Source organism: Bacillus rossius, assembly GCF_032445375.1.
Source record: "Bacillus rossius redtenbacheri isolate Brsri chromosome 9 unlocalized genomic scaffold, Brsri_v3 Brsri_v3_scf9_2, whole genome shotgun sequence".
Classification (NCBI taxonomy): Eukaryota; Metazoa; Arthropoda; class Insecta; order Phasmatodea; family Bacillidae; genus Bacillus; species Bacillus rossius.
In genome coordinates, this window is record NW_026962013.1 from 8258899 (window position 1) to 8285788 (window position 26890).

Below are 26890 nucleotides of genomic sequence, written 5' to 3' on the forward strand. Positions count from 1 at the left end.
TCACAATAAATAGTAAATTACATCATTGATATGAAAAATTAAAGCAACAATAAGAGGTCAAATCTTGTTTTTCCAAAACTGACATTTTTTTTCATCAAATAAACATATAGTAGATGTAATGATAACATTTATTTACACTTTTCAGGCTAATGTAGGTAGTCAGAAAAATTAGTTTTCCGGGTAAACACAGCATTGTAGTATAAGACAATGCTTACATTTTTTACAACCATTATTCAAAATCAAGAAAAAATAATAAGTTTACTATACAGTGTAAAATGAACTTCACACGCAAACTGTTTAACTATTTAAGTTTGTATACTTTAATATTTCATACATTTATATCAAATAACAGATACTGCATGCACTGAACAGTCACAAACATTTAACATGCACGTACACACACATCAATAATGATGACAAATTACACGAGAGACAAAATACAAAATTATATTTGCAAAAAAAAAGTTTTTTTTTTCCACACTCACAACTACAAGACTTGGAGTTAGCAGATGCTTTCTTCACTGAATCATGGTAACTCGTAAAAAATACAAAGACTTGTGTGACCAACACAATTGCAGCTGGTCAAAAATATTTCCCCTGCAGAAACGTTAGTGTATCCAAAAACTTTAAAAAAAAAATGTTTTTAGGATTATGATATGCTCTTTTAAAACAATGTGATCTGTGTTGTTACATAAGTGTTCTTTAACAACTAAATAACTTGTAAAATAATGTATCTTACAGAAAATCTCAAACATAATTACTAGAATTGAAGAGATTATTGGAAGAGATAAACACTAAATCAGTAAAATTTTATAGATATTTTTTGTACGGAAAGGGAATTTAAATTTCAAAAATATATTACTACTTTTTTACATTAGCAATTCAAGAATGTCTTTAAGGGGTAAATTCATAATATAACAATATTTAATTGTATATAAAGATTTTTATCCTACTGAACTAAAATGCAAATATGTTCTTTTTCCCCAAAACCATAGTAAACTGATTTTTTTCCAGGGTTTTGGAAAAAAATTTTTTATTTGATTATGAAAGTTATATTAAAATAAAAGTGTTTGAAGATGTAGGGAAAATAATTTAGGAACTTTTAACAGTCACAATGTACCGCTAGAGCTCAACGAACCAGCTTTTGCAATTGTAGAAGTTACACAAGTCTCGACGCTAGTACTTTTTTTTATATAGCTAATAAGCTCATGAATAAAACATCGTGGTCTAGGTTGGCTTGTAGCTCCGGAAAGTCCCCGAACGAGACTTACGGCTGGAAATGAACAAATTCACCGCTTTGTGTCAGCGCTCAGGCCACGCCCACGTCAAAACGCTAGCAGACAAAGAACTGATTACTAATGGCGTATGAGTCAAGCAAGCCGCATGCAACTTCTTGTTTTTACATAAATATAATACGCATTTCCCTTTTAATCCCACTATCACAGCCTTTTGCTTTGAGTACATTATATATTTAAAAATATCTTTGTCATTATTCAAATTAAAACATTAATCTTTGGCCACAGTTTACTACAAATTATTCTAAGCAACATAAAATTTATAACAATCACAAATTTTTGTTTTCAATTTAAAAAAAGAAAGAAAATTAAATTTGAGTTCAAGAAATAAGCTACAGTACGTAAAGGCGAATATAACTTTTTTTTATTATTTCAAATCATAAAACAAATTTGTTACAAAGTTTTAAAATTTGGTTTTGTTTTCGATCGCAAACTACAGTAGTAAAATATTCAAGAAAACTTAAACAGTAGCAATGCAAAAAAATCCTGATTCATAAGTCATTTCAAGAGGTTTGAATTTATTATGCCAAAGTTAACCAGATTTAAAAGGTCATTTTAACACCTGTGGACACAACCTGCATGATCAGTTACATACATTAACTTTAGTTGACAGCGTTATTAAATCGGGTACAACATTTTGCAGCATTGAATATTGTTACAAGAAAAATCTCTTGACACGTAACTGAGAAAGTGTCTTGTCAAGTAAATACACAACTTTATATTGCACCTAAAACTTTTTTTTTTAACACTATGCCGAAATTTACTTTCATTATTTAAATTATCACACGAGAACAGCTTTTAAAGTTCTATAGTAAAATAACTTTATTCTGATGATTATTTTTATCTGTTTCAAACCACCTAATCCACATCGCATGGAAAAAAAAGTGCTTTGCTAAAATGCTTAGCTCTTATCAGAAGCCCTGCTCCAAGAGAACAAGAGTAAGCTTACAATAGCTATCAAACAGAGACACGTATTGTAATATAGGGTACTGTGGCTCAGGGGCATAGCCAGGGGGGGATTTTAGGGGTTCAACCCCCCCCCCCTCCCCCGCCCTAGCACAAATCTTTAATTAATTACTTATTCATCACTCAAACAAATTTCATATTAATATTAATAAATTTTTTACCATTACAATATTTAAATTTAAGTACCGAAAACTGCTAAAATAGCACTATTTTACGCCTTAAAATCCAAATTTTCCCGGGGGAGGACCCCCGGACCCCCCGCTTTAATACGGGAGGGGGGGATACATGCTTTTCTTAACACCCCCCATACACAAATCCTGGCTACGCCACTGCTGTGGCTGCCCAAAAATTTAGTGTTGAGACCATTTTTTTTTTTTTTGTGGCATGAAATGCTGATTTTGATCGCAAAATTGTAGTCAGGAATAATTTTGTGCGTTTATACACAATTATGTTATTGTAGCCATACGATAATGGCTTGGTAATTTAAAAATAAAATGACAATAAAACCTTTCTATATCATAAACAAACAAATAAAATAAACCGGTCACATTATTTGATACAAAATTTTAACATCATAGCACTAGTTTACAAATCTTACTTATAAATTAATCAACAATATTATCCTTTTGGGCTCTCGTATAAGTTTTAAAATATTTTTGATGGTTAATTTAGTTGTGAGTATATTTTTTACATTATAAATTTTATCTGTGTCTGATTTACTTGTATACACTGTTAAAAAAGTTTCACCTTTAATTCATGGATCTTCGTACATTTATGTCAATTTTCCTAAATTTATGATCACTGAGTTCATCTACTTTGGACATGAATCCAAAAGAATATTCTCAGTATATTAACAAAACACTCAAAAATTGGTTAAGTCTAGAGCAAGAACACTCGTTTTTGTCCACGTATGTGTTTGCCTTTGCTTAGAACGAAATATCCAACTTGGAAGTCGAAATACGGCGTAGCTTCCAAGAAGATTCAGTTATTTGAAATGATGAAGAACTCTTCATTTATTTGAGTTAAATTAGTTTGAAACTAAATTTTGAAAATATTTCATAGTTAGTTCATTGCCGACAAACGTAATCACAGTTCATGATTTTGAATCAATTTTATAAGAAATATTTTGGCACATTAATAAATTTTTGACTAATTAAGCTGTTGCTACTGTCAGTTTCTCAAACATCTCATTCGCTAAGCCTACGTTTCAGCTTTAAACGCTATTACAAAGCACCTGCGTTATGAGCTATTTTTAAGGAGGGACTGAGATTTTGGACGTACTTTGAACGGACGTCTGATTAGTAAAAATAGTTCCATGCTACTTCTACAAGAAGAATATAGAAAATTTCTACACAATCGTTAATAGTGAGTTGAGAAAAATCGCTACTTTAGTAAGAATATCATGAGAAACTATCATCTATTAAAATAAATAAAAGCAGACATGCGTTCAAATTCCACTTAACATTATTCACTTGTACACTAAAGTAAAACAAAAGTATCGATTGAAACAGATTATTTGTGTTAAGTGATTTAAAATGGGCGACTCTGACTTTTGTAATTTAAAAATGGCAATTTACTTTTTTTTTCTTCCCAGAAGCTTACCTTTGTAAATATTATTCTACTTTAGGATTCTGAGATGAGATTAAATAAAGAGCATAAAATTAGATTCTACAAAAAATCCACTGGCAAGCGTTTTTGTAATTTTAACGTGTAATATTCACCTGGAACGAAGTCGAATTCACAAACCCCACGCAAATTAAATTTTTTACATTCCGCACAACAGGAATTCAGGAATAAGTTGACGTCGTCCGGGCCTGCGGCCCCTTTGAGCCCGATACGACACCGCCCAACCACCATCTATATTCAAACCTCCCGCTCGTGCGTGCGTGTGTGCGTGTGTGTCTAGCCCGGCAAGAGGGCGCTTAGAAGCAGTGCGGCGATCCCTAAAATTGCTATGTTAATATTAATTGTAAGCCTTTTTGTTGTTTTCATCCATCTTCGCCCCAGTGCTGTGTAGTTTACTTGTGTTTCTTTAATTTAAATAAGTTACCTTAAATAACTATAGACGTTGCCCGGGCGGACCCGAACAGGCACGGACTTGGACGAGGATAGGAATGCTTTTATATGAATTATCATTAAATAAGTAAATAGTAACAAACTTTCCATTGTCAGTAATTTTTATATATTTTTAATGTTTATCTGTAATTTACTCAACTTTCGCCGGGGCACGGAGTCGTAGAATACAGTAACGGTAATTGTGTGGGCGCGAAGGGCGCCATGTTGCCACCTGCGAGCGATGAGCTCAGCCCAGTCGATCTTCATCACTGACCGAGAGCAGACGCGCCAGCACCCCGGGGACTTCAACCTTTGTTCTGCACTGACCAAGTAATTCTGTCTCGTTAAGTATTTCTGAATCTCTTTCGCTCGTCATCCTCGGGGCAGCTCTCGGTCAGCGGACTGTTTAATTAATTAATTGTCTCAGTCGAGTTTCTTTCATCACCGTGTAATAAGTAAACTTTGCAGCATGGCCACGTGTGTGGACCATGCCTTCACCTAAACCGATTCGTGCCTCAGGCTTTTTTTTTAACCGTGTAATGTGTAACGTGTAACGGGCGTGTAGAGAGACGTGTTAGTGAAATTAAATCTGGAGAATAAATATAAAGTGAGTACTTATTTAATCACGTGGTGAGTGAGTCTAGGAGTGTGGCGTGCCCGACGCCTAGAGCGGGCCAGGTCTGGGTAGCTAGGATAGAAAGGGCTGGTAACTCGTCCCCACTTGGGCTACGTCACGCCCTGAGTGAGAGACTCCGCCGGGTCCACGTGCCCTTCCACGTGGTGGCGCCCATAGTTAACATCTCGAAATCACCGGCAATGCGCGATCAGCCCTCAAAGTATATATGTGAACGGTTGATTATATTAAAAACACACACACATGCTTTGCTGGATTTTTCCATTTAAATAGGCATTAATGCTATTTTTTTTTTGTGACAGCAACTGAATCATTGTTTCTGATCAGTGAAATACAGTGACAGGATTGGTGACTGGTACATTGGAGGGAATCATTGGAGGAAACCACCTAGTAACAGCCAGTGGCCGGTCCGACTAGTAGGCCGGATAGGCCCAGGACTACAAAACATTTTCAAAATTGATAATTGGAAATAAGAATTTTTATAAAAAATACACAATTCATATTAAGGTTAGGTTTATTGTGAAAACTATAAGAAAAGTAAATCAACAAAAAACTGTAATCGTCTGCCCTTCTGAGAAGGGCAGTTTGCAATAAAATTAAACTATACATTCGCCTGCAGACTTGTAACATTTTACTTTAACGTAAGAGTCGTGTTGTAATATTCACCTTATACTAACACAAGTTTAATCCTAACAATTAATTTTGTGGCCTACAGAGATATTGAAGTGTATTTTGTTGATATAAAATTATACATTAAAATTAAGTCTTATGATTAATATATTATACATATTGAACTTCAGAGAGAAATAAATTACCCTCGGAAAGCCGAAAGCCACAAAACTTTCCATTTTGCATCTAAATTTTAAAAATTCCCTGGACCACCCTCTGATGTGGGGGTGGGACCCTCCATTAGAGCTCAGGTTCCCAAAACTGTGCGTACGCCCCTGTGGTATAGTCCGGGCCTACCCAAAAATAAATCCTGGAGCCGCCCCTCGTAACATCTCAACACATCAGTGGTCATTTAGTAAGCTATGTCTATGTCATAAAACTATCATTGATTTCACTGGCCAAATAAAAATTAAAAGTTTGTGTATTACACAACGAAGAAATTATTAAACTTCATAGGAATGGAATTGATTTTTTTTTTTTTTTTGCCATTTTGCCTCAAAGTTTATTCATACAAAAATGATAAATGTCTAAATTTGCATAAAAATATTGTGAAACATTGTGCACATGTAAAAAAGATATCATGTTAGAGTGCATTTCTTGTGGTACCTGCAGATAGAAGAATAAATATGACACGCTCCAAAACCGATTATATTTTAGTTTGACATAGAATCCTGTTAACAATGCTCTTTTTTTTGTTACTGGATAGTGTCTTTGGTAATGCTGATTCAGTACGCCAGTTAAAACAACATCTAAAGAGTTTAAATCTTGGGATTTAATCGCAAAATACTTGCATATGTCTGGGAGAACTTCCCCACTTGAAGATTTCCATTAAAAAATAAATGAAATTGCCATTTTTAAATGTTTTTTGATTTTAAGAGTTCTTAAGCAAGAACGTAACATATTTTTTAAGAATGAAATATATTTATAAATAAATTTTAACAAGAAATCATAAGCAAAAACAAATATAAGTGTACACTTATTAATATAAATTAAAAACTTTTTTTTTTAAATGTGGAATGTGTACCCTATATTCCGTAGTAGCTTTGATAATTTAATGTTTCACATAATAATATGTAACAACTTTAATTTATTAAAAAAATTTATATCTTACACAATAAAAATTCCTAAGTCTTTTTAATTTACATGCATATACATATGCGTCAAATTTATTACAAACAATAAAATAATAACACTAACAATATTAATTCTACCACAATCTCACTTTCAGACGACATCACGAGAAACAACTACATAACTATCATACAAAATATTCTACAGAATACATGAAAATGTATAAGAGATAGATACAGTTAAAAGTTCCTACGAATGTGATTACATGTGACTACAATTCCTCTATTGCAATAAAGCAAATTAATCGGCATAGATGTTGTGCCCTACCAGAGCAGCAGACAACTAAGGGATTTAGTAGGAATCTTCTTAACATGGCAGCGGATAATCACTCTTTAGAGTCAGGGCGTAAAATTTATTCTGAAGTTCCACGTTCTTAAAGTTATCTAGGTGCATTCTCGTTTATTTGCTTTACCCAAAGCTAACCTGAGAAAAAAATTTATGTAGGATGTTTGGAAAAAATCAATTACCATTTAATAGGGCCATCGAGAAAAACCAAGAGCCTGGGGACAAATAATTATGTCGGGTCACCCTCCGTCTTATTAATTGTGAACATTATTCGGCCATAACACTGTACACTTGATCTGGATGTATCACATAACTTGTAAGGTTTCCTGTGAATTCCATTTACAAATAGACTGGTAATTTTCATTCTACCAGGGTAAAACCAAGCACTGAAAATAATAAATTGAGCGTGTGTAAATCATTACACATGATAGAAGTGAAACTTCTTTGGCATTGAAAACCTCAACTCGTAAGTATATCGAAGGGATAAAATGGCAGAAAGAGAGAGAGAGAGAAGACAAGACAATATTCTAAATAATTATTACTCACTGTTGAAATACATTATAAAGAAAAACTGTGCGTGTTACTGTTATTTCAAACATTTCTGCCATTTGGTATATGCCAAATCTTTGAACTAAATATGAAATTCATAACAGGTAGCGCTATCTATGCGGGAAATGCAGGGACTGTATCAACAGTGCTCTCTACGCTGCTGGTCGAGCAAGGAGGAACGCGAGCGCGCTGGTAGCAAATATAAAATTCAAGGTATTCACAGCTGACTGTATAGGATTCACATCTCTATTTCCTGAAATGAGCATATGCACACACACTTTGTCTTATTCTTTGGCCTAGTACCTACCTATTCTCTGTCCTTTTCGCTTCAGAAATGTTTCACAACAATGTTTCACGAAATCGTTGAATTAAAATTCAGCCTTGAAAATTTACTCTCATTGTACCCAAAGAAGCTTCACTTTAAAAACTCGAAATTCAACCAGGACCCCAGGGATTTCCCCCCCCCCCCCCCTTTTTTTATTTTTGCCAAAACCACTCAACAGTCCTGTACCAGAAACATAATTATGTGCAGGGGCGCAACAACAGGGGGGGGGGGGGGGGGCAAGGGTATTTTTCCCCCCTCTGAAACCTTGAAGTAGGGGCAAACGGGGGGCAAAGAAAGTGCTGTGTAATTAATTTTTAGATAATAAAACTGCTTAAATAGCACCATTTTCCACCTTGAAATACAGATTTTCCTGGGGGAGGATCCCCGGACCCCCCACTTCAATGGGGGGGATCGATGATTCTTTATAAATAGGAATATTGCCCCCCTTTTGGAAATTTAGTTGTTGCGCCCCTGATTATGTGTGCACATAATGTTCTAAATCAAAGCGTAAAACAGGTTCATGTGTCGCAGTAACAGTGCCAATAATCCATAAGATAACTGTAGCTACATGAACAGACTGTTTGGGCTGTGAGAACCGAAATTTAGTGCCCACGGCCATGCTTTTTTTCCTCGCTGTATTCAGTTTGTCAAAGAAACTTAAAAAATAATAAATGACACAATTTGAATTTCAATGGATTATTTTGCTGTTGAGTTTGGCGATCAGTGCACCATGCAATATTCCTATCCAAAAACTCCATGACACAAAGGACAAAACCACGTTGATTGTCTTAAAGCCTCACAACTAAAGACTAGAATTTTTTATTTATTTATAGTGACTAGACTACAATGTAATGGGTATTTGGCCGAACAGTTCCAAGCATTCAGACAAATCACACGTTCCAGCAGCTATAACCGCTTGGCACTGTAAGATAAACATGAACAGCTGCAGCTAGTCCGAGACGAAGGTATTCATTTTCTCCGTCATTTTTATGTCAATTATTGATCTTGCATGTCGGTAGTGATGATATATGGAACCATTGGAGAAAAAAAAATAAAGACTGTGGGATAAGATGTTAGTAGTTTAGGTTGAAAATCGTTATAACTAATCGAAAATAGAAGTTGAAATGATTTTCTGAGGTAATACACTTTGGCAACATTAACAACAGTTTTAAAAAATAAAACTTTTTTTTTTATAGTTGAAACAGAAGTATTGGAGACACGTGTCCCCACATGTACTGGAACGTCATTCGTTTCCGCCCGAGTGTGTTCCGACACCTCAGTCGCTCGGACGCAACAGCCCACCGCCTCACACGTAGGAACGCGTTTTGTCCGGCGGCGCATTCTGCCGGCGGGCGTTGGAACTCGGTGGGCGGCGCATTCTGCCGGCGATCGCCGGAACTCGGCGGGCGGCGCGGCTCACTGTTTGTCGTAGTCCCGGCGGCGTATGACGGCGAAGTGCGTCATCTGGAACGAGTTGGACTTCTTGCTGCCTCGCTCCAGCGTGCCGGTCATGCTGTAGCCCATGTTGAAGTCCGAGGTGGTCACGTTCGAGGTCAAGTACAGCTGAAACAGATGGCGCAGCGCACGATAGTGACTTGTTCGCACTCGATTCACCAGGTACCAACATGGCCCCCACATTCGATTACGGGCCCTGAACCCAGGATAGGAGACGCCCCCCCCCCCCCCCCTAGGTACAGTCACATGCTACATTATAACTGCATGGTTATTTCTTACCTACACTCTTTTCAGAATGTTATTTAACCTGAAAAATACAGGGTAAATTTATGGTTACTGTTTTATAAGTCCAAACTAAGCTTTATTTATAAAATTATTTTACTTTAAAATAACCATAGAGAGTATGTATGTTTATTTCACACACTGAGATTAAAATAAACAGGGCTGGGTCCAAGACCTGGACCAAGGGGTCCACCCAGCCCCACCCTTGTGGGGGCCATGGGCACCAATAATTGACACACATATATCCCTTCTTTCTTTAGTTTCAGGTGCTGCTGGGAGCCTGGTTCGTGGCAGGGACGCTTGCGTTCCTGGTTGTCAAAATACAGATGCGACTAAAAAAGGCGAACCTAGCGTCCAAGTGCCCAAACCCCCTCGCATGGTAGAATATTTTCTACTCTGACCAAATGTTCACACAGACAATTCTGTGTACACTGTATTCTCCTATACTATTAATGCATGCATGTATGTGCCCCGGGTTTTCCCTGTGTCTATGCAGGGTTTCGCTGGGTCCAACTTAATATAGTTTTTTTTTATATAGTTTGTAAGATAGGGGAGTTAGTCATGGCTTCAATCGCTGCCGTGGCTGGCGCGGACAAACAGCAGCACAAGCCGCCAACTGTAGGCTGCACAGCTTCTCCCTGCTTCCTGTTACACATTTCCGTCACATTCACGAAATTACTCCCACAAAATGACGTATACCGAGAGGTAAAAAGTTACATAATTATCTTAATAGATCTATTTTATCAACACAGGCAAGCGTAGGAAAGCTAAGTTAATGGCATAGCGTGACACTACTGTAAACGTTTACTATTTAATAGCAAAATTATGTATTTAACTCTATCAGGAAATTCGAAGCGCGAAGAGAGTTTTGGCTACACTGCACACCGTGGCAAATTATACGTCACTGTGAAGGATAAAACGTCCGCATGGTAGACTCTTTTCTACTCCCATCATCTGCATACTGTATACTCCTACGCTATTAATGCATACCCTTGCATCCCGAATGTCTGTGCCCAGGGTTTTCCCTGTGTCTACGCAAGTTTTACCTGGGCCCAACTTGACATAGTTTTGAGATAGGGGAGTTGGTCATGGCGCCAATCGCTGCCATGGCTGGTCAATCCCCGCACAAAGCATACGATTCATGGCTGATTCCCAGCATGACTAGGCATAAAGGCTCCAGCCTTAGGCGCGCCTAGGTCCCTCCTCAACCCGGACCGATCCTACAAATACACTTACACTTATTTTTTTTTTTGTTAGATGAAAGGGTGGGAAAATGTGATTTGCAGGCTTCCCTCGTGTTTTTAGCCGCGTCCGCAAAGTGCTGCCATCTCTCGGCGCGCCTTCAACTCCGTCCAGCTCTCGCCTCGGCGAGCGGTTTCAGCCCAGTTCAATTAGAAAGGCATTAACCGTTCGCGGCTCCCGCCAGGGGCGGAAACAAAACAAAAACATAAAAAAAAAAATATCCCAAGTGCCGGAGGCTTGCGGCGTGGATCGCGGCCGACCAATCACGGCGTTCAACACGGCGTAAGCCGCTGCGTTGCAATCCGGGATTAAAGCCAACGGGTTGGGCGAAGCGGGGGGAAGGGGGGACTGGGAATAATCGATTGTTCATCCGGCGTCTGTGCGAAACACTGGGCGCGCTTCGTGTCCCCTCCGCTGAAGCGAACGCGTTTTCTACACTTTCGTGCACCCGCTTCCCAAATCAACCGACAAGAAAAATTGCGACGGTATCTGCATTTGAGGTTCACGGAATGTCCATAAATCAGCCAGCCCAATTTCAATAACTCATTACTTCATTACGGTAAGTTATATCATCTATATCAATAGAAATGTAAATGTACGTTCGTTAAAAATCTTAAATCTCTGAAAGTTATTCACTAATTGATTTGAAATTTTGACACAACGTTGCATTTGAATACATGAGTGTTTTTATATACCTAAGTCACACCTGTGCCAGGTAAAAAGATACATAAAATTATTTAGGTAAAAACATAGATTTTTAATATTTTATTTGCTATAGAGTGTAATATATACATATATAGGCATATAGACGAGAGGGATCGAAATACACAGAGGGAGGTATAGATATTTAGATAGAGATATATAGAGATATACATAGAGAGATAGGGAATTAGATATGTATATGTGTACCTACTTAAAACCAATTAAAAAAAAAAAAAAAGATTGTGGTATTGCAACGCATGCTGGGCTTGAGCTAGTTCCTAATGCTGTTCTTATTCTTTTTCTGTTTTTAACTCCCTTGCAGCAATGGTTCGTCTTATCAAAAATTGTTTCAGACAAACTTTTGTATAAAAAATAATAAGATTTAAAAACGTTTGAACGGATTCGATAGTATGCATACTAAAAGAGTTATGATATTTTTTTTGTCCTCTAACCCTTGCAGTTTTTGTTGGTCGTATCACTAATTTACTTAGACAAATGATTTTGTTATTACTCCAAAGAGTTATAATATGTTCAAATGGATGTGATATTTTTTAATATAATGAGATTTAAAGAGTTTTTTTTTAGTTTACAAAAAAGCTTCCCCATTTCTACCCCTTTTGTGGGATTATGCTCATTAACGAACTCAGCCGATATTTTCCATTGCCATATTTTATGTATCGGTTTGAAAGTGATTTGTGCCAATTTATGACAGTTATAGTGTCCATAAAAATGTGATTATATAAACGGTAACGGCTACAATAGGTAGTATTTATTTTAAATCTACCTAAAAACCCACACATAAAGAGTTTAACAAGGTTCCGACAATTTTAACGAAACACAATTATTTCTTGCACACAACATTTCCATTACAAACAAGCTTACTTTTTTTTATATAACAAATCTAATAATGACAGAGCTATCGTTAAGTTTAGGAAACAAGTTTTAAACAAAATTGTAGGTTGGTTGGGACATCAAACGTACAAAAAAATATAATTGGCCCAGGTGTACGATACTGACAGTTTTATTAGCGGTTGACGAGCCAATCGAGTATGCGAGTGTGCGATTGTGCAAGTATGCAAGTGTACAAGCATGCAAGTGTACAAGCATTCAAGTGTGTAAGCTTGCAAGTGTACAAGTATGCAGTGTGAAGGAATGTTAGTGTGTAAGTATGCAAGCGTGGATAATCAAGTGTGCAGGTATGCAATTGTGATAGTGTGCAAGTGTTGAAGTATGCAAACATGCAAGTGTGTATGCTGTGTCATTTCTACCTCTCCCCTGCTGTCTTCTTCTCTACCGGTTCCCCCCAGCACGTACCTAAATATTCCCCTCATGCGATCGGAATATTCGTAACGCTCGAAAATTGTAACCCCTTCAGCAAAGAAGTTTCAGTTCAAAAATCTAATATATATATATATATATATATATTAGATATATATATATTATATATATATATATATATATATAATATATATAAATAAATAAATTAGTTTCCTCTGTAAGTCATACATCAACTGGAATACTTATAATTATTACGAAAATTCTCAATTCTTTCTCCTGATATTATTTTAGAGTTGGCAAAATGGAAAACAACAATAAAAATACTTTCTTTTTTCGTTCATACGATGATTGTAAAAAAAAAAAGAATGTGCAAGATACTCAATTATGGAGCGGAATGATGAACGAAACTGACACACTCATTGGCGGCACTCGATCAAAGTTTCCCGCCATCTTGAAATAAGACGCCATTTTGATTAGCTTTCCTCTCAAGCGCAATTTATGGACAGGATGTCGGGCAGATTGCACTGAGATATTTTCTGCTGATTGCAAAGCTACGGATTAACCGCTAGACTGCTGAATCCTGTGGAACATCACGCGGGACATTTGTGCCTCGTGTGAACCCGGCTTCTGGCGCCAAGGAAACGGCACAGGCCCGCAAGACGGATGGGCGGTAGTTGATTTTGCGGGTGAAAAAAAGGAAACAAAAGGGGGGGAGGGGCCTTAAAGAGAAAAGTTCGCCCCAGCATTCCCCTTCCTGTTATTTTCGCTCTCCCCCTCCCCCCCCCCCCCCCCCTCGGCCGGAGACTTCACCGGATGACAAAGGACGGCGGGAAATCGCGACGGGCGGACGTAGGCACCGCGGAAAACACTAGCGCGACGACGGCGCGTCGGAAAAAAAAATAAATTCGCTTTATTTTTCCTCCCCGTCGTGACAATTTTTAGTGTCAAAAATAAATTCCTCCTCCCCCCTCCTTGTCGCTCGTCATAGTTTATATTTTTGTGACGTACGGCGGACGCAAGAAAGGGAATTTAGGGGAGGGTGTGACCTGTCCCTGACCGAAGATACGAAAAAAAAAAATTTATCATTGAGGACAGTAAGTACGTTACTGTTTGAGAAACCACGTCGCATACGACTACTACTGTGGGCCCATACGCCAGTGTGTTAGTATCAATTATAATGTAAGATTTGTTTTTAATACACGCGTTTAAAATTTAAATTTTGAATTTTTTTTTTCGAAATAATTTCTCCCTTCCCCCCACTCAAAACAAATTCTTGTATCTGCCACTTGCTGTACTCCAGGAAAGAAATCAGACTTTTGTGCAGAAACAAATAAATAAATAAATAAATAAATAAATAGAGAATCGCCATGTTTCAAACTTACACTTTAAAGAATTCAAAGGAATTTAACCGTACCACTTGAAAAAGAAAAAATACTTATCCAAAATTTTCCGTGGTTTTACAATTTGTATGAGTTATGTAGGTACACAGAAAAAAAGTGCCTGTACTTTTACAAAATATTCGTTTGGAAACTAAGTTGTCACGAAGTAGTTTGTGATGCTACAAGAAACATATTGTAAAATTGTACAACACGTGGCCATTGTTATTTTTTTATATATGAAATACTTTTTATCAAGCTAACACCGAGTATTTTCTTTCGAAAATTGGTGCATAATTTTATATTTTAATTGATATCTCATTCAAACACAATTTTTTTTTAACTATGGAAAAGATAATCGACTATTCAACCATTTGACTTTATTTTGTTTTATTGTGCTTATTAATGTGCTTAGTTGATTCTGAAATTTTATTTTGGGAACTGTTTACAACAAGCTTTATCTTCTGGAGGTACTGGCACAACACAAAGCATAAATGCAAATAAATGCAATCTTCCATGAATATTTCTGTTCAATTTACAAAAAAAAAAAAAAACATATACAGTATATTTTTAATAATTGAAAAAAAAAACCGCTCAACTGAATCATGATTTACGTGTTTTTTTTATTTAACTGTTCTTACCGGTGGAAAAATACGTTTTCCAGCTGCAAAAACGAAAGGATATACGAAGGGGTCCGCCTATCCAGAGGCGTATCTGTAATAGCGAGGCGGAATGATAAGTGCGATACTCGCTCGTGCACGCAGTGCGGTGTCGCCCCTACGCGCAATGCTTCGACCTGGCGCGCAGTCTTATCAGCCGAGCAGGGTCCAACCACGGGAGTTTGAGCGGCGACCCTAAACCTTTTATGGCATGGAAATAAACAGAAATGCACTATGCATGTTTATATGGCGCTTTCGGGATTTTCATGCTTAAAACTTAATTCTGAAGCATTCGTTTTAGCTACTTTCAACAGACGTCAACATTTTCTAAAAAAAAAATGTGTAGGTAAACATGAGATTTATCCAAGAAAACCTTTTATACGTCTGAACAGATTATTTTATAAAAAAAATATAATATATGATTTCTATGTAAAAAATATACTTCAACTATGTTAGTAAGAAATAGTTTTTATAATGCGTGTGCAGTTTACTAGTGTTACTGCAAAAACTACTTTCAGGACTAACACCTTTTGGTGGTTTGCGAGACAAAAATATTTAAGCCTTTGGAAACATTTTTAAAGACTCAAATAACTAATATAAAATAAAAGCGAGCAGTATTTTTTAATAACTTCAAACTGATGTTAATGAAATTTATCAAGAAGAAAGTTTTTGAAGTTTAATATTTTGCATAAAAAACTGCGAGAATAAAATCATTTTTACGAAAAGTATAACCAAATTACGTTTAACATTACTCTATCATTGCGTCTACGAAAACTGAGACTGCTACGAATCAGTTATCGATCTGCACTGCCAAGCATAAACACACACGCAATCTCTGGAGGCGTAAACATCTCTTCACCAAAACTACAAGCAGTTTTGTTTGCTCGTTCAAGATTTATTGAAACCCAGAGACTTATCTATTTCCTTCAAAGTACCTACCGGTAGCTGGAGGCGTTTACATTGTTCAGATATTGACGACAATAAAAACACGATGGATAGTAGAACCAACAAATTTTGTGCCAAGGAGGAAGCAAAGAAAGAGAGAGAGATAGATAGAAGGAGGAGAAAGGAAGGGGGAGGGGAAAGAGCAGCATTGGATTATTGGAGATGTTCCAAGGAGTCTGGCGAAGGACAAAGGAGCAGCGGAAACCAATACCAGGCCGGGTGGTGGGGGAAGCGCCTGCGACTCCATCGCCTATGCAACAATCGATACAGGCGAGGTTACCGCGGTTGCAGAAGTGCGCCTTTGCAGGGGCTAGCAGGTGATTGGATCCGGGTCGGCCGAGGGAGACGTGAGCGGAGATCAAACGATCTTGATCTTGGGCGAGCGCACGAGGAAGAGAGGCACAGGAAGAATCAGCTCGGGACTTTTTCCATCCCGGAAATGCTCCCTGAGGTTGCAGAGAGAGAAATTTTAAGTCTCTCTCTTTCTCTCTCTCTCAAATAACCCAACTGTGAGACACGCTACAATACACAAACTTGACATTTCGATATACATTTGCTAGCCATTAAACACACAGGCTTTATCGCATACACGAAAATATACAGGAATAAAATATTACAAATTTTTTTACATATATTATCATTATTAATTTAACTAAAAACTAATAATTACTCTAAAAATGGATGTTCCAATAGCAAATTTTTAAACTTCCTCGTACGGTGAAACAGGAAAATAAATGTTCTACGAGTTCAGATGATTTTTTTTTTTTTAATCTTCGACAGCAACATGGTCTACAAAAGGGCATATCAATGAGACCACAATTTGTGAGTATGAGTCTTTTTTAAAATTGAAAATGTAGGTGATGCGCATCTTGTCCATGTCACTACTTGGGGCCAACTTCACCACCATCGTTTAAGGTTTTAAACAGAGCTTAACAACACTCAACCGTCGTTTAGTAACGAATTGCATTTCACCAAATATTTACTCGTTTAAGATAGAAAACGGTCGTTTAACTTCATAAAATATTTTTATCACACACCAAAATGGCCGCACAATATTGTCAGCTGATAATTGATGACAAAAACAAGAAAAATTAGTTAAATATTATTACGATAGTAATAATTTTAATGTGTGTTTCTAACTAAATAATGAATGTTTTAAAGGAAAGCGAAATTCTGCTTGTCATTCGAAATTGGACATAGGCACAAAACAATGCATATACGAAAACAACACAATATGGCAACGTGTATCTAAAGAATTCAATAACATAATTAAAACAAATCTCTCTTGTGAATTTAAATGACACAAAATCATTACATTCAACACCTAGCAATTCCCAGCAAATCGCACGCCTAATTTCTACTAAAGGGATACAAGATTCGGGAAAGTTACGTTAGGCAAGGAAATTTAAAATATATTTTGATATGAAACTCCGTTAGAATGTCACAAAATGTGATGATAATGTTCGCTCCGAATATAAACTCAGTGGTCTCTCTCCCGTACCACTGAGTAGTCCGTTGCTGTTACTATGGTACAATTAAATCTAAAAATATTCAAAATTAAGATAAACTTTAACTTTTATGTTCAAAACATAGATTAACGCTTGCACTTTTGTTTTAAAATAGTTTTTACCGAGTGTATACTGGTAAATCAACAGTGGTTTGTAACACTTTCTTTTCTTTTATAATTTTTATTTTTTTATAAATTATTTTTTATTTTGAGAACGCACTGAAATGTGTGATTAAAAATTAAAATAAATAAAAAGTTATCTTCTGTGATTTGTCTAAAAGACTTAGGAGTTCACACCGGGTGTTTAGAAGCAGTCCCAAACTTTTGGCACGCGTGGTAAACAATGTTCCAGAGTGAGTTCTGGAGCAAACCATTAGTTAAACGCTAGTAGAGATCGGGTTAGCTGAGCGGATGTCGTGAACGGCACTAGACATCGATATCTCGAATCATTAGCCAGCCGCGTTCTCAGTACCTCTCGCCGTAGCCGCAGGGGTTTAGAGGGGCGAAGGGGGGGGAGGGAAGAGAGGTAGACAGCAATCCAGTTCCAGGGGCAAACAGCTCCCCCCCTCCTTCCCAAACTATTCCAATCTCCTCTCAGCACCGATTAATTGGGCCGGCAAGTATGCGACGGCGGCCGAGTTGCGACACGAATCACCTGGGTTCAGTAGCAGCATCAAGTTTTGATCACCATCGGGTGGGCACGCAGAACAAAGTTTTTACAAGAACAGGAAAAGTTGCGCTAATGCTGGAATCACAATATCACGACAGCAAAAATGTCACATTATCTGAATGTCACGATATTGTGGACATTAAGTTTTTAACTGCGCGACAAACAGACCTGTATGAAAAAAAATTGTTTAACCAAATTTAGTATTTATTCGGGAAAATCAACATACTTGAACGTATTACTTAACATTTCTCAAAAATAGAAATAAGTAAACAAAACCTCAAAAAATACAGGGGTAATGACGGAATAGTCAGTTTAGGCCTCATTTGAAAACAAAATTCTGAAATTCATTTAAGAAATTTCACACCTTAAACGTGTTGGAAATATTCGCAACGTCTGCCGCGTTCATCGCGTCCTTCGCGTCACGTTATTGCGATTCCAGCATAACTCTGCGTTAGCTGACCATAAAAAAAATTCCAGCGGGTCTTCCATTACTCGCCCGAGATGTGTAACACCTAAGCTCAGTAACAAGCACACCCATGTGATCTCATGCAGCAATTAAACTTATAATATGAAACTCGGACACGAATTTTAACGCAGAATTCTTTAAAATAATGCCGAGAGTGATAAATATTTTCCCAAATTGTGTTTTTAACTACATTCATGGACGCGAATCACACGTAGTTTCCGCACCCGCCGCTAGAATTCGCTGCCGGAGCAGCAAAGTCGGCTATTGAATCATTTTATTATCAGTCCGAAATTTTAAACTATACAATAAAACAGCTCCGATAAAAAAAAAATTGAACAATAATGAAACCTTGCTTTGGACCTGACGAATTTTATTAAAATACTGCCCACCTGGTTAAAATCCATTAAACAGGTATTACTATAAAGTTTACCTTTGGCTTTGTAAACTTTCGTTCATGCCAGCCTCCACAGATGGCCGCACCGTGGTTAAACATTTCCGTTTCCTGCGACTTCCCTTCCATTCAAGAAATCACTCCTACCAAATGCCGTATACCGAAATCTAAGATGTTACACATAAAAAACATGGATGTGCGTACTTACGTAAGCGCGTTATAAGTCATAATTACTTGGCGGAATAAAAAAAATAACTTTAATATTTTATGCCTATAATTAATAGAATTAAAATAATAAAAGGTCTAAAGTTATCGTATAAATACAGTTGGTAAAGTACAAATTAAATCAAACTAAAAAAGTTAATACTCAGTATTCAATATTATTATAAATAAGTATATAAAATTAAATATGTGATGTAGTAAAATAATCGAGATAAATTTTAATTAATAATGAAAATCATAGATATAAGGAATTTTAAATTTAATTCCTTGATTTTAATAATTTATTAAACCCTAAATCTAATTATTTATAAGGCAAAAAAATTATACATACAGGAACATAACCTCACTTATATAAATACACTTGAAAAAGTTTACAAACCCTATTTCGATCACTAATATTCAATAACAATCACTAAGGTATACTATTAAAAAGCACATATATTATTTTTATTTGTATGTAGCCTTTTTTTCATCCTGTGGAAAAATTTAACTGCACATCGTAAAAAAAACTCACGCTCATAAATATTTTTTTCATAACGCGCCTAAAGATGTATAATTTCAGAAAAAAACGCTAGCTACCCCAAAACCATAACTGACCCGTTCAAGGCTAAATATTACATTTTTTTTTGTTGGTGCGTACCTTGAAGTCGGGGTCCAGCGACATCCTCTTGAAGGAGCCGACGATGTACAGGTTGCCAGTACCCGTGTCCACCATCTTCGCGTGCGCACTGTACCTGCGTCAGAACCAAGGTCAGCGATCACAAAACACTTGACCCAGCTCGCCTTCTTGAAGAATTTCACAGAAGACAAAAAGTGATTCAGTGGGGAGTCGCACTCACGCGTGCGTCTGGGAAGAAACACAGAATGATGAACCTATATTTTACAAAATATATTCTTCTACATAAAATACCTATTATCTTTGAAAGATTTGTGCAATAATGGGAGTGCATGACTTGATGTAAGCTTTTGGACATACGCCATTGCTAAGCACTTTTTCTGCAGAAGAAAAATAAAAAATACCCAAAAGACAAAAACACAAATTAAGCAAAAAAAATTGCTGTTGTCAACAGGATATAAACACCACATAATATTCCATAACAAGAATATGGTCAACAAACAAAGAAAAACAAAGAAAAATGGACTAAGAGAACGAAAAAAACCCACAAATTATGACAGCACAAAAATATTGAAACCAAAAAAATTTAGGTCAACAGTTGAAACGAGACAAAAACACGACATAACGAAAATACGAAACAAACACAATAGTTTTCCAAAACAGAAACCAACGACGTTTCGGGAACTGCTATCGCGTATTTCCAAAAGCTTACATTAAGTCATAAAATACCTAGGCGTAAACGCCTGAGAAACAGATAGCTCTGAAACGCTTTCTCAAGTCAAGCCTTCTAGTCTCTGGCCTAAATTTCCTTTCTCCGTAAAAATAAAAATAAAATATTGGATTTGAACATTACGTGGTGTTCCTGCCATACTTTGCAAAAAAAAAAAAAAAATTATACTGTTATCCTATGAACAATGGAGAAAGCTATATTGCAAATAAATACTACATTAATATTATAAGGTTGGCACACTGCAATAAATTATTGTCTTTGTAATTTCGCAATGTAAAACGTGTAAGTCCATCACACAAAATATATTCTATACTTGTTTCAAACAACATTGTCATACTTATATTTTATAAAATATATAATTTACAGTGTTTATTGTGGGACGTTATTAAGGCTACGTCGCTAAGAACACTCGAAACAAACTCGGAAATCGAAGTACTGCATATTTTCTAAGTAGATTCAGTTATTTGATATTACGAAGAAAGTTAATTTGAGCAATTCCGATGAAATCATCATCATTAAATCCTCGAGATTCTAAAGAACTGAATTTAAGAACGAGTAATTTTAACCCTTTCAGTCTAAACGCTTAATTGCTGTGTCTTGGAATAGCGGCCTCAGTGTTGTACGCCACTAGAAGTAACGTCAAACAATGGTCAAGCTTGTGGTTAAAAATTGCATTTTGACCAAAAGTGGACATAGTGTGTTATGCCTCCGAGGTGCAGATATAATATCGCGAGAAATTTTCAGGCGAAGGCAATAATACGGGTGTTACATAGCAGAATCGCGTCAGCAGGAAACTTATCAGCGAGCTGGAGCAGGTTCGCGGAGTCGCCGAAGCAGACGCGACAGCAAAGAAGCGACGGCGACGGGCGCACAATTTAATTCTGCCAATTAGTCGACGACACTATATTTATCGCCGGATTAATTAAACACGAAGGGAGCGCTGGAGAGAGGGGGGAGGGGGGGTTGAGCGATGGGATCCGTCAACTTCCCCCCCTCCCTCCTGAACACTCCACCCCCCATCACCCATCGATTCCTTCGCTCCATGCTTTCCTTCGCCTTTCGACGATGGGGCGACTGGTGTAGTTTGCGAGGTGCCTTTCAGCCGCGGGTACGAGCGGGCATGCGGTCAGCGTCCAGGCGGGAGGGCGACTCGAACATTCAGGTGCCGCGCCGACAGCCCTCGTTCAGACTGGTTCCTACACGGCCTACAAGGCCCTGGATTCTGATTGGGTAGTGGTGCTCCGACCGCTTGGAGCAGGCTCCAAGGGTTCCCCAGCCCGACGCGGAGTCGACGTGGTGAGCGACGACGCAGCTCCGGCACTAGCCTGGTCAGCTAGGCCTCCACCGGACCACGGGTTCACTGGGGCGTCGGCCTCCGTAGCTTAGTCGGCAACGCACCGGGATACGGTGCGGGGGCTCTGGGTTCGAATCGCGGGTAAGACATGGTTGTAATTTGTGTTGTCCTTAACGTCTCCTTGGCGCTTACCCATGCACCTGCAACTACAACTACAATTTCACAACGACGCGGGGTTACATAATAAAACATTAAGGGGGGGGAAGACGATTGGCACATTGGTGACTGTCAAACTTGCCGGTGTGCCAACCATCTTTAAAAAAAAACTGGGTGTTTTGAGGGGTCCCAGTGTGGCGCCAGCAGTGCTGATAAAGCCTTAGGGTTCAGGACACAGCCAAACTGTCTGGTCAGCTGAGCGAGGCTAAAGGGGCCGAGGTGGTGACTTCGGCCAAGCAGAGACTCTAACACCTTCCTGGTCAAAGGGTGGGGGAGTAATCCCTAGACACCTCTGTCGTAATTTTACTTGCTCTGGAATTAATAAAAGGATCTGTGAGCCACTCGCCATTCTACCTTAAATGGCGCACATATGGGAGGCCCGGTGGAGGATGCCGACCAAAAGCTGGTTCAGATAAAGCAGTACAGTTCTGTCTTCACCTTAAATTTATGTCGAGTTACTTAGCCACCGTATTACTGGAAGTATTCCCAGTACCACGCATATCAAAGCAAACCATTGCACAAATTGGCAAGCCTGGTGTCCGTTCCTAAAAGAGCACCAAAACGAAGATGGATCCCCCCCCCCCACCCCGGAACATTTAACTATTGCGTCTGCTGCTTCCACAATGCACGCGAACGTAACGAATTGCAACCAACGGGAATTTACTACTTCAAGGATACGAAATTTTAGTTTAATTAAAACCAAATATTATGCTTCAAAATCATAATAGAACACTAGATATTAAAGAATTCAGAACATAAAAAAACACGCCTTCCATCGCGGCCAGGTAATCGGCTTCTATTTGTCGCACGGAGCTACGTAAACGGAAAAGCCCAGCATTGCTGAGCTGATCCGTACGGGCACGTCTCCGTCTGCGAGCTATTGCAGAACGGGTCATTTTTTTTACGAACTATATAATTTTAGAACCAGTAATTACAATAAAATAATTCACAGAATTATACGTGTACAATTTCTCCCCCTAAAACGGATATACATTTATAATGAAGAATGGGAAATCTTTTCAGGGTACATCTAAATATCATAAAGTAAAAAAAAAAAACTTCGTAGTATGTCTGGGCAACTAAATCCATAATTTGCTTATGCTAATCCGCATAAAATACATAGATCCCGCCGTTATCACCAGCGCCTCAAAATGATGGGAAAAACAAAAAATTCGATTTTTAACAACTGATAGCACAACAACTGGCTGATGATATTGTTCTTCTTAGTTCATGGAAATTGAATTATTTTAAGGGCTTTCACACTAACGCTCTTAGAGGCGCACTCTTCGAGCTTGGTATGTCTCAGTTGGTGGTAATTCCATTGTGTTTGTCTGGCGCCCAGAGGACTGGCAATAAACGAGAATGCAGCTGACGCGGCGAGGGCTGCAGGGCTGGCCTATCAAATGGGGTTTGTTCGAAGGGGCCATGCAGACAGTCTCGCGAAGAGTCGGGGAAGGGGGGAGGGGGGGATCAGGGAGACTTACATGCAAAAAAAAGAAAAGAAAAGAAAGTAAAAGCTTCCCTATGGCGGTGGGGAAATATTTAAGGGGAGGGAGGGGTTGGATTGGGCGGAAGTGCGTCGCCATTAATAACACGCCGAAGCGAAGGCGGAATCCCCGCCGCCATAAACCCCACGCTTCCTCCCCCAAAACGCACGCCCCCTTCTCCCCCTCCCTCCCTCCGGAAAAAAACCCACATCTTTTCCCTTTTAATGTGTCACTTAAAGACCCTGAGGACTTCTTCTCTGTCTTACTTGTTTCTGCCGAGAGGGAAAGTTCGGATAAGGTTCTTTTCCTTAACCCCCTCCCCACGACGCTACTTTATCCTTCCGTAAAAACAACTTTCTTTTTTTTCCCCTTCCGAGTGATTTTCACCCCCTTTTTTCTTCGGCTCGAGATATTCGAACATCAACTCCGCTGATTCAGGAAGCTGCGATCCCACTGGTTTCGAAAAAAATTCCACATACAAATGGCCTCTCGTTGCCTATTCACATCCCCGGGCATCAGGTTTACCGAATTATTTCGAGGAAATGTGGTTCGCATTTAGAATCGATGCAATAAACGTTTCTGCAACATCCTGAGAACGAATGCAGTGCGTATTTTTTTATGAACAATAGTTTGGCTAGTTTGGTTTTCTCTTTGCTTAAATCTTGTTGACTACTTGAGGGGGAGAACTAGAAACAGAAAAAAACTTTATTTTTTTTAATAGTTTTTTGCTTTAACAATTTTTTTAACGTTCAAAATTGAAAATTTGCTTAAATATAAGAGATATAATATCGAAAATTTTCTTTCGCTGAAGACGTATATAACAGGTATTCAAAGACCACGAGATAGTGTTCATTGAAAGTATTGTTACAGTTGCGATCATGCCCAAATATAAATTCAATTCTAAACGCCAATGACTTCTAAAGGGATACTAAATCTAGCGGACGTCAATATTAGCTTATGTATTATACTTAATTATATACCAAATTTTAACAAAGCTGAAATTTGTAAATCAAACGATAAAACATTTTTAGCGCCTAATAACTGAAGTTACGAAGATAGCGCCTTCTCCTTGAAACTAATAACTTACATGCAAAGCCATATTTGAATTAAAAAATACGCTAAATAATATTCAATCAATCGCTCCAAAAAAAAACTCACGGTTAAATAATTTTTCAAAATCAATTACAAGTAAAAATTTCATATAGAACTATTATACATTCCTTAAAAAAAGTTGTTCTATATCCCCCTCCCTTTTGTTTCTTCAAAAATCTACACTATAAAAACAGGTTTGTACTTTTACAATGATAGTCCTTGGAAATTCTGTTGCCAAAGATATAACTAAAAAAAAATACATTTGCAATTTTACAAAGCTCTGCCTTTCAGCTTTACAGATGATATCGCAGGCAACTGAGTTTACAAGGATATTTCCTCGTAAAAGTAAAAAAAAAAAAAAAAAAAATTGTTTGTCTGTAAAGTCGGTTTACGGACGATAGTTTAACGCGACAACGTCATAACAAAACATTGATGAAATGATTGCACACTCTATGAATAATATTTAATCATTTTTATTTTAATAATAAAATAATAAATACTTGAAATTATACTACTAATCAGATTTTTAAAATGCAAGAATAATCAACCTTTATTGCCGAAATTGTTGTTGTAATAAGCAATGAAAACAACATTAACTTTTCACTTCACTTTATAAACGGTCGACGAAACAGTTCACGTGTAGATGACTTGTAATTAATTTTAAAAACTGGCGTTTAGCTATAAAGTTTAAATATAATTATGAAAAAATTTACATATAAATAAACTGTAATCAAATATCTATCATCAATTATATGAATCACCATAACCTTTTAGTCTATTGTGACATAACCTATTATTACTGCACTCGCCGCCAGCGTAACGGAACACAGCGTAACGGAACAATGAGCGTAACGGGACACAGCGTAACGGAACAATGTGCGTAACGGGACACAGCGTAACGGAACAATGTGCGTAACGGGATACTTTTTTTCGTGCGTGCAGCCGGCGTTCATCGATTTATTAGACGTTGCCACGTCAAAAAATAAAAGAATTATGTTACAGTGTAGGTTGTTTTGCGTCCTCGTCCAATGACAAACACTCCCTTCGATGGCACGTGTGACGTCACGGGCAGGGGAGGACGTAACCAACACCAGCCCCGGGACTCGGAACACGGCGCGCGTGTCCCGTCCAGGCCCCAAATCACTTCCCCGCGACTCGCCCCCTCCCCCCCCCCTCCTTCCAATCCCGCGCAAGGACAAAGCCGTGCTGACGAGCGCGGGCCATCGACCAATCATAACTCCCCGACGGGCTGTTGTCCGCGCGTGTCCGCAGCCAGGGGTTGTTTTCGGAGACAAGCCTTCAATTTATAGTGGTCAACTGGGGCCACGTGTAGCTTCCACCCCGCAACTAGAATTCCAGACGTGTGGAAAATGGAGAGTTAATATCGCAACGTCAACTATAAGCAAAGATCCGAAAAAAATCGCGGATTCGATTCGCGGTATCCTAAAATTTGTGGCCGGCAGGGCCACATTTTTACTTGTAATTTATTTTTGTTGCTGGTCTCTAGTTTTATATGGTTTTTATTTCACGTATTTTTACGCCTTTTTTAATTAATGTTAATTTATCTGTAAATTTTTTTAATTATATTTGTTTCTGTTAATTAGTTATACGCAGTTTGGTAGCTATCGATTATGAGTTTAAGAATATCGATTGTGTTTCACGTAAATACCACTTGGTGAGCGCCCGGCGGTTGGCTGATGACGTCAGACATTCGGCTTGCCGGGAAGAAAAAATCAGCTGGGCGGGGGAGAGTGTGCCCAGCGACCGTTGAGGACAGAGCTATGTGACGGTGCGGACTGGTGTGCCGGACGGCAACGGGCGACGAAGAATATTGGGATGGAGGCTCCACGCTGGGTGACAGGGCAATGGATTGCCCTGTGATACTGAACTTATCAAGGTAAAGAGAGGCCGCAATTTTGATTTTTACCCTCGTGGTACTGCAGTGGTTTTTGGCAAACCTAGTGAACTGTGTATTTTCCCATACTAAATTTTATTTGGACGGAACTTTTATTAGCCAGTTTGGTGAAGAGGCCCATTTGTTTCACACGTTGTTCCAGTGTGGGATTTTTTAAAAAGGTCGCCCGTTTGCCTGTAGTTGTAATAAAAGTATAAGTTTGGAAGAAACGAACATTTTGCAATTTGTTTTTGAGAGTTTGTCTTCGGAATTGGCATACTTAAAGTTGCATTTAGCTAATATATCAGCTTGTGCAGTATTATTAAAAGTATGTGATCGGTATTGGACTACATGCGCAGCCTGATGTTGGTTGGTGCGGCCATTCTACGTTTTTATGAAATCATTGGCAAGTTAATAAAGAAGTAAGACTTTTGTTTGAAGTATATGATAAAAACTT

At 38.0% G+C, this 26890-nt stretch overlaps 1 protein-coding gene across 1 annotated transcript in view; it reads right to left on the minus strand.

Annotated features, from left to right (window-relative positions):
• Window positions 1–8172: 8172 nt before the first annotated feature.
• The window catches only part of LOC134543022 (uncharacterized), a 199321-nt gene continuing 180603 nt past the window's right edge, over window positions 8173–26890 (minus strand). The window contains exons 3-4 of the mRNA XM_063387712.1: window positions 19745–19838; window positions 8173–9472 (exon numbers count right to left, since the gene is read on the minus strand). Coding sequence (XP_063243782.1) covers window positions 9326–9472; window positions 19745–19838 — 241 coding nt within the window. The 3' untranslated portion in view covers window positions 8173–9325. The remainder of the gene's footprint in view (window positions 9473–19744; window positions 19839–26890) is intronic.